We start from the raw sequence: 9,889 nt of genomic DNA on the forward strand, positions 1-9,889 counted from the left end.
ATAGGGCCCTTCCCAACAGGCCTGCTTCCAGTTTTCCTTCTAGTGACTGGATGCTCACCAGTCACCTGGTTAGATAGTGGGTCACCTTCTCCTTTAGTTCACCTGTGGGGCACAAAACCTCTGACATACGGGTGTGGTTAATAAACTATCTTCACACATGTTCAGATTAATCTAACAATTTCTGACTGCATTCTCTTTTTAGACTGTATCTAAAAAATGTTTTTTTTTTTTAGTATTTTGTCCTCTCCTTCGTATATTATTTAATCCTACAATTAGCCTCTTCCCCCCTCTTGACACATAGTTCTGCTTATGTGTCAATATTACTACCTTTCTAAACATTCCCTTAGGTAATTTATCAACCAATTGCTATGCCTTTCATTTTTGAGATTGTCTTTTGCTTTTTTATTGCTCCTCCCACTTCCTTTGTCTTTTATGGCGGCTAAATTCGACTTTCATTCAGTTCAGAATCAATTAGTAATCCAATCAATTAATCTCTTATCTTGTAAAAACACTTATGTTTAGTTCAACCTCTGTTCTACCCCGGCTCTCCCGGGCTTGACCTGAAGACTGATTGTTGGACATGACAAGTCCATATTTAGGTCACCTAAGTGTTCTGCCTAGCAACAAAGAATAAAAACCTCTATGTTCGTGATTAACCCAGTTATCTCTAATAGCCCACCAAAAAAAAACATCATTCTTCATCTAATTTTTTTTTCTTCCTCTAGTCCCTATCTACCTGATCCTGTTGCTAAATCAATGATCTAGGCAATAGTTGTCTCGCCTTAGATTGTACATTCCTCTGATTACTGCAGCTTATTCCATTAATTTAGTTTCAAATATCACCCAATAAACCGTTCCATCCCACAGCATAGTAAACACCACCTATGAACTGTTGAAAATCCCCTAAATTCAACATAACAACCCTTTATAAACATCATGCTGGGTGTGTTTTTTTTTGTTGAAAAACCCAATTGAAAAATAACAATCAAAGATAGTTAGGCTCAACTTAATTTGGTAGCTCCCTCTTATGACCTAAATACTGCCTAACTTCACTACTGCTCCCCCTTGCCCTGAGCAATATTCCAATGAGATAAGCTAATCTCTTTCTCCTGGTTATACATTTTGTTAACCTTCAATTACCATCCGTAATCTAAAGATGGTAGTACACACAAAACATGATACAGATATCCCCAGTCCTAACCCATCAATAATGTTTGTATCAATCTAATTCCTTATAACTAATCCATAAAACCACTCAAAATTCTTTGAGTATACAATGATTATTTAATTATTATTTAATTGATTACCCTAAATCTGCTACATGTGATCTCATTTCAAATGATCCATTATCAATTATTTGATTCACCCCCTAGTAAAATCTCTCTCCCCTTCTATTCTGGAGTTCTACCTCTACCAGCTATTTCCCCTAGTGGCCATTAAATACTCTGCTTTCGTCTGTTCCTTTTCTTACTCTGTTAGTCTCTGCTTTTCAAGCTCCAGAAACTGTTGTCTCTGTCTATCAGCCTGCTTGTTTTTCAAACCTAAACAGTTTCCTTCTCTCTATTTCTTTTATTCTCTCCCTCTCTAACTTCCTCTGTCTCTCTAAGTCTGTCTCTGCCTCTCCTTTTCAAACTCAACCCTCACAGCTCTATCGCTACTTCAGTTCGCCATCCAATTTCTTCAACTGTTCTCTCTGATTTGGCCCTAATCAATAAAACAAATACTTGATATCGTTGATAAGCATACACTTAAGGATGATATTCCATAATGTCATTCGTACTTGTAACATGTTTTCATAGACCTATCTAGAATACTACTAAAGCTATCTTATGCAACTTTTAATACACGTAAAAACTCTCTCTCTCTCCACCCATTCCCTATTGAATAAGTGAGTTTTTAACCCCCAACCACGCTCCAAATCTTCCCTTTAGCATTAACCAACCAAATACTAAGTAGTATCCGGTTACCATTCATCCCAGCCGTTGACTTCCCTCATACACACATATTTCACCTTATGCCATTCAAATGCCCAACACAACATAATAGTTCAATGCAACCCTCTATTGGTTCTGCAAGTCGCTCCGGACCAGAGCGTCTGCCAAATGACCAAAAATGCAAATGTAAATATTCTCTACTTTCTCACTCATGATGTACGTCTACGTTTGAGTGCGAAAGTTCATACATATGCATCGTTGGAATTTATAGGTACCTCTCAAATAATCGCTTTGTGGTGTTTTTAGCCAATTCTTAATTGACACGAATCATTTTTTCAAACATTTTCCTTTGTTACCGTTAAAGCACTTTCGCGCTTAAAAAAAAAACACTCGCTGTTTCTAGCCCCTCCTTTCGCTGTTTTTTCAAATCCGTTTCACATGCATCTGCCATATAACTTCTAACTTTTTTACTTCGAGATGCCCAATAAATTCATACCTCTTCTCCCAAATGGATCCATAAAACATATTTATTCGATCTCTTCCTAACATATATCTTTCATCCCCCGTTAATTCTCGGACCTCTTTAGAAGATTTATTTCCCATGGTGGAAAAATAAGAAATCCCCCCCCCCCCTTTTTTTAAATAATTCAATCCCGAATTATTTTCGTAGGAGCTAATATCTTAGTGCGCCTCTTGAGCCAATGTATGATCTGCTTTTGTAATTAACCATTTAAAATTATTTAACCCCTAACCCAGAGTTTTTATTTAAAACTCCGGTTTCATGAAAAGAGTAAGTTAACCATTTTTTCTCACGCGACTTATTTTTAGCTCCTTCCTTGAAACAATTATCACGTATTCCGATGGATTAAGTCTCACACATATACGACCTTATACAATCATTTGCTAAACTTATTTGCAAAGTTCTAGCAAATCCCCAGTCGTATACGCTACTCCCGACTCATCTATCTCACACGATGATAATTATCTCCCTGTTTATACTGTTACACTGCATCTCGCACAATGACAATATTAACTAGTTTACCTTGGTGAATACCCTTCACTCCATGTCATTTCGGACTAGTTTATTTTTGTAAAAGCTATTTACTTAGGGTCATTTTCGGACCCTCCCCCGTCGTAATAATTATTACCTCCTTTGAGATTTTGGTAACTATTGTCTGCCCTCTACAAGAATTCCTATTCTTATACAAGTTTAAATCATTTCACCAAAATCCATGAATAAAAATTACTGACCTTTTCCTTGCAGTTTGGATTTAAATGCTTTTTCAAACTCGTTAACGTCTTTATCGTTCATAAAGAGTAATCACCGGCCTGTTTATAACCTTAACGTCGAAGGCCAGGACTCTTTCACGGATGCTATCACCCGCCCGTGCACGGGTTTCGGTGTCCTTAGAACGATAAAGACGTATTTAAGCTCCGCTCAAAGGACCAATCTGTCATGTGAATTTCTATCTCTAATTCAACCTAAGCTTGAATCATTACCAGAGGTTGTAAGGCTCTGGTTTTAATCATCAATGATTCAAGGTCCACAACCAACAAGTATTATCTGTATATTTATTCATGGAGAGCTCTGGCGCCAAAGACACAAACATACGATTTTATACCTCCTGGACTTGACTCCTCCCACCTTTAGGTGGGTTTTCTAGACAGTTTCCGCCTTCCCCTTCACCCTTGAATGTTTAGTACCGCCCCCTCTGTTAGTGGGTTGACACTACATGATAATTCTAACATTTATACTGTATTTGGGGTGAAATCCTTTAGTCATTATTCTTAAAATCCAAATTAATCTAACAGAGGGGGTCAAATACTTTTTTCCCTCATTAAAATGCAAATCAATTTATAACATTTTTGACATGCATTTTTCTGGATGTTTTTGTTGTTATTCTGTCTCTCACTGTTCAAATAAACCTACCATTAAAATTATAGACTGATAATTTCTTTGTCAGTGGGCAAACGTACAAAATCAGCAGGGGATCAAATACTTTTTTCCCTCACTGTAGGTGTTGCAGTGATTTCAGATGCTGTGGTAGCTGACGTGTAGTGTTGAGTCATCAGCATACATAGACACACAGGCTTTACTCAGAGCCAGTGGCAGGTCATTATTAAAGATTGAAATCCTGATTCTACCTGGATTGTGTTGGAGAGGCTTCCATTAAAGAAAACCCTCTGTGTTCTGTTAAACGGGTAACTCTCGATCCACAATATAGCAGGGGATGTAAAGCCATAACACAAACGTTTTTCCAGCAGCAGATTATGATCGATAATTTCAAAAGCTCCACTATCAATTTCTCTCAGCCAACATTTGTGTCAGTGCCGTACATGTTGAATGCCCTTCCCTTTAAGCATGCTGCAAATCTGTTGTTAATTTGTTTATTGTGAAATAGCATTGTATCTCGTCAAACACCATTTTTTCCAAAAGTTTACTAAGGGTTGGTAACAGGCTGATTGGTCGACTGTTTGAGCCAGTAAAGGGTGCTTTGCTCTTCTTGGGCAGCGGAATGACTTTTGCTTCCCTCCAGGCCTGAGAGCACACACTTTCCTTTAGGCTTAGATTGAAGAGATGGCCATGGTGGCTTGTAATTGTTGATAGACAACCATACTTTTTTCACCTCTTCCACACTCATTTTACGGAATTCAAAATTGCAATGCTTGTCTTTCATAATTTGGTCAGTAATGCATGGATGTGTAGGTTCAGAATTTGTTGTTGGCATGTCATGCATAAGTCTGTAAGTCACTTTGGATAAAAGTGTCTGCTAAATGACATATATTGTTAATATATATATTATATCCAAACGCCTCCTATAGAGGACTGTTCATACATGTCTTGCCTTAGTGGTTGCAATAGGTGATGTACAGTATTCCACAGTCATCTATTCTACAGGATCCATGTTGAATGTGTTATTTCTGTGACTCCTCTCAGAACCTGGAGTCCAGACTGAAGGTCTTACTGCCGGACGATGTCGGAGCTGCTCTAATGGATGGCGTTGTCCTGTGCCATCTGGCCAATCACATTCGTCCTCGGTCGGTGGCCAGCATCCATGTACCCTCCCCAGCAGTGGTAAGTACCAGTTGAAAACCTGTTGTTTGAAATCCCCAAAGCCGAAGCAAACCACCTGCCAAGAAGAAAAAAAAGCAAATAATATTTAGAACAAATAAGTATCATATTTCTCTGCTTTTTTATTTATTCCATGTAACTATTGACCAACTCTGTTCCACAGCCAAAGCTTAGCATGGCCAAGTGCCGCAGGAATGTGGAGAACTTCCTGGATGCCTGTAAGAAGCTGGGTGTGCCACAGGTAAACGCACATCACCAAATCACTACTGTCTATCATTGCCATCAGTCCTCTCAGTCACCAGCAAGAGATCTGATACGCCTCCCTTATCAGGAGAACATCTGTTTGAGTCCTGAACCTAATGTGGAAACCTCAAGAGGATAGGTTGAACTTGATTTTTGGTTTATACAACTGCCTTGTTGTTGTCTTGCCAACAATGTATTTTAACAAAGAAATAGACTGGCACCCAAACGTCAATTCACTTGTACTGACCTGAAAGTGTTTTGAAAGGACCGGTGATGACTGTCTGCTGTGTTTCTGCCCTGGCAGGACAAGCTGTGTTTGCCCCACCATATCCTAGAGGAGCGTGGGCTGGTGAAGGTGGGTATGACCGTTCAGGCTCTACTGGAGCTGCCGGCCTCCAAGCCCACTCAGCTGTCTGCTGTCTAACAGCAGCCTGGACACTGCCTCCACCCCCTGTCCAGCCTAGTCCAATCCTCCACCACCCAGCCCTTCACCCCACAGAGGAGGGGGCTTCCAGCCTGCTCCGCTCATCACCGGGGACCAGGGACCCCTTAAGGTCGAGGGCCCAGGGGCTGCAGGGAGTCCATTGCCAGCTGACTGAGCCAAGAGAGGGAGGGGTTAACTCAGATCCTCCCACCCTTCCTATATGATGTCAGCTGGGACCCACCTCCCATCCATCAGATTGTTAGCTTCTGTCATGTCCTCCTTCAGGGGACCCTACTGTACTGTGTGTGTAGAGTACCAGTGTGGCTGTCTGTGTGACCTGCACAGTGTGGACTTTGAGAACTGGTGAACCTAAAGCCAGATCAGAAGTCAGACTAAGGGGTGAATCACAGTGAAGATGAAGACCTGTCTGTCACCATGGTGATATTGACTGGCCAATGCTCAGACACCATTGAACCTAGTGGTGCGAACACTGAATTCACTGGGTTTTCAACACTCTGTATTAAAGACATTGGTAGTGAAGTGATAGCAGTTTTAAAGGCATTAAAGGCACTCTTTCACTCAGAGAACTGAACTGCATGCTAGCCGAACCAGCCACACCACATAACTCAAGTGGTCCTTACACCCTGATTTTTCTTTTTAGAACAAATTAGCTTTCAAAGGGGATATATTTGTAGAAGATCATTGTGTTATATCACAGTATACCTCTGTTTGATATCCCAGAGGTAAAGCTTGAGACATCCTAAGTGGTGCTTTACCTCAGAGGAGCCAGCAGTAGCCAAACCCCGGTACACACACTTCTTACAGTCTGCATTTGAGAATAATTATTGTACTACTAATAACAGTGCCATTTGGGGGAAGAATGCTAAGCTTACTTTTAAAAGCATGGTATCCATGATTCAGATAGATTTTCTACTGGAGCACATCTGTGGTGAAGGGAGGCTGCTCTGAGGTACTGCAGATGTGGTATTGGTAGCTCATCCCTGTACAGTAAACGAGAGAGCCATCCCACTGCCACAGGACCTTCTCTCAAATGCAGACCTAGAGACAGATACTGTGACTGCATGTAGCTTTGATCATACCACATGTGCTTATTTGAATAGGACTCGTTGAAAGCACATGGTTATTTAGTTAGGATATTGTACCAAATACACTTACAATGCTGAGATTGTATCTTTTGGTAATTTGATGCAGTGAAACAGTTGTTTTTTAATGTTGACATATTTAATCTTTACATTTATAACTTGCTCCTCTGGTTGGATTCACAACTGCAAAACGTCAAATAAGGAACAAAACATAAGCAATGAGGTGATCCCATAGATGAATCCTGACCACTGAAATATTTTATCATGGAAATTATTGATCTATTTATTTTTTCTATTTATATGCTTTGTTTGTTTTGTTTTTCACCCCTGATGACCCCTTAAGTTATGTGACAGGAGTTTGCAGCTCCAAACTGGTGATATTTTCCTGCTTTAAGCTTTAGTGTTTGTTCTTGGCCACAGTTTACATGTTCACTGTCTAAAAAGCCTGATTCGGTTAACCTCACATCGGTTAACCTTCAAATGTGTTTTTGTGTGTGGTGCAGGAACAATGGTAGTTTTGTCTGCAATGTCTGTTTGATTGAATCAGTGTTACTCACTGATAAATATTTATACTGAACAAAAATATAAACGCAACATGCAACAATTTCGAAAATGTTACTCAGTTCATATACAGTTCAAATAAGGACATCAGTCAATTGAAATAAATTCATTAGGCCCTAATCTATGGATTCCACATGACTTGGAATACAGATATGCATCTGTTGGTCACAGATACCTTAAAAAAAAGTAGCAATGTGGATCAGAAAACCAGTCAGTATCTGGTGTGACCACCATTTTCCTCATGCAGCGCGACACATCTCCTTCACATAGAGTTGATCAGGCTGTTAATTGTGGCCTGTGGAATGTTGTCCCACTTGCTAGATATTGGCGGGAACTGGAACACGCTGTTGTACACGTCGATCCAGAGCATCCCAACCTGCTCAATGGGTGACATGTCTGGTGAGTATGCAGGTCATGGAAGAACTGGGACATTTTCAGCTTCCAGGAATTGTGTACAAATCCTTGTAACATTATAATGCTGAAACATGAGGTGATGGCGACGTATGATTGGCACGACAATGGGCTCTCGTCACGGTATCTCTGTGCATTCAAATGTGACCCACCACCTGGATTCGGTCCTATGTAGCAACATTTGAAATTGTGTTTTTTACATTGGATAAAAGTAGAGACTCCGAGCTAGAAATGTGTATATCATATACTGCAGTTGAGGAACAATGAGAAAGTCATTCTTCTTTGAAAGTTGATAAACTGTGAAAGTTTTGGTACACCTACTGGAGAGGTCTTCTTTGTCTACAACCATTCAGCATCATTCACAACCTCTTAAGCCTTAGCCCCACCCATCTCTTTAAGGATTCACAGTGTAGTAAACAACCAAAGATTTCAAGACTAAAAGTGGTGAAAGTAGTAGCAAAAAGTAGTAATAAAAATACACTTTATCTAGTCCTTGGCCTATATCCTAATCTGACTTTGGTGCAGGTCGTGTTATTCTTCACATTACCGTCTCTGGTAACACACAATATATCAAATGAAATCTAAGTTTATTTGTCACATGCACAGGATACAGAAGCTGTAAACGGTACAGTGAAATTGTTACTTGCATAGTGGAGTCTTTTGTTTAGCTAGCTAAACAATTAACCATAATCCCATATCTAATGCCGTATTCAAAACAACAACAACAACAAAAAAAACTACAAAAAATATACTCAGACTGGGAAAAATCGATTCGAACGGTCGACCAACTCAGAATTCCAACTCGGGAACTTGGGCCTCTTTCTAGAGCTCCTACACAGATCATACACGTAACGTTAGCTAGTGAGCCAGTTAACATTAGCTAGCTAGCTAACAGTACACTTTAACTTGCAATGAAAACGACTTTCTGACAAAATTAGAAACGTATAATATCAGAAAATGTAGCTAGACTCTTACCCATATACATGGACAAACACTTCTCCCTCTGTCATGGATGCCATGGTTGCCCTTAGTTTGAAGATGTAATCCGGAGGCAGGTGTTTTATACAACAGCCTTCTTTCTGTGTTCTCTTTTTGGACTCTCTCCGCATTTGGCAATCATGTCTCTGCTTCCACCGGGCATTCCACAGATTTCAAAACTCTGTCAACTTCTTCCGTGAAAACGACACAGTTTCTTCCCCATCTTTGTCATCAGATGACTACAATGTCTGGTTCAATGAAAATGTTTTTACCTAAATCAGGGATTTCCTCATTGCCTGATTTATTTTCAAAGTCAGAGAGTCAGCATGGCACGATCATCCTCCAGAAAGTAGTCCATCACAACGTTTTCCCACTGAGCTTTGTCGATAGCGCTATTAACTTCAGGGCAGCAATGTTGAGAGCAGTAGCAAAACTTTTTCAGTTCATGGTATCTTTAAAAAAAAGCTGTGGTAGACAGGATTATCCACACATACTTAGCAGCTCATTACATTTACATTTACATTTACGTCATTTAGCAGACGCTCTTATCCAGAGCGACTTACAAATAGGTGCATTCACCTTATAGCCAGTGGGATAACCACTTTACAATGTGTTTTTTTTTTTTGAGGGGGGGGGTTGGAGTAAAGGGGGGGGGGGGGGGGGTAGAAGGATTACTTTATCCTATCCCAGGTATTCCTTAAAGAGGTGGGGTTTCAAATGTCTCCGGAAGGTGGTGAGTGACTCCGCTGTCCTGGCGTCGTGAGGGAGCTTGTTCCACCATTGGGGTGCCAGAGCAGCGAACATTTTTGACTGGGCTGAGCGGGAACTATGCTTCCGCAGAGGTAGGGGAGCCAGCAGGCCAGAGGTGGATGAACGCAGTGCCCTCATTTGGGTGTAGGGACTGATCAGAGCCTGAAGGTACGGAGGTGCCGTTCCCCTCACAGCTCCGTAGGCAAGCACCATGGTCTTGTAGCAGATGCGAGCTTCAACTGGAAGCCAGTGGAGTGTGCGGAGGAGCGTGGTGACGTGAGAGAACTTGGGAAGGTTGAACACCAGACGGGCTGCGGCATTCTGGATGAGTTGTAGGGGTTTAATGGCACAGGCAGGGAGCCCAGCCAACAGCGAGTTGCAGTAATCCAGACGGGAGATGACAAGTGCCTGG

The 9,889-nt window shown here is 40.9% G+C and overlaps 1 protein-coding gene across 1 annotated transcript in view; it reads left to right on the top strand.

Moving 5' to 3' along the window:
* Positions 1-8,068, top strand: part of LOC311100185 (leucine-rich repeat and calponin homology domain-containing protein 2-like) — a 72,915-nt gene extending 64,847 nt beyond the window's left edge. Inside the window, exons 20-22 of the mRNA XM_084140991.1 lie at positions 4,873-5,010; positions 5,171-5,248; positions 5,555-8,068. Coding sequence (XP_083997117.1) covers positions 4,873-5,010; positions 5,171-5,248; positions 5,555-5,674 — 336 coding nt within the window. The 3' untranslated portion in view covers positions 5,675-8,068. The remainder of the gene's footprint in view (positions 1-4,872; positions 5,011-5,170; positions 5,249-5,554) is intronic.
* The last annotated feature ends 1,821 nt before the right edge of the window (positions 8,069-9,889 follow it).

The sequence above is a fragment of the Coregonus lavaretus genome, assembly GCF_964263955.1.
Source record: "Coregonus lavaretus genome assembly, chromosome: 24".
NCBI lineage: Eukaryota > Metazoa > Chordata > Actinopteri > Salmoniformes > Salmonidae > Coregonus > Coregonus lavaretus.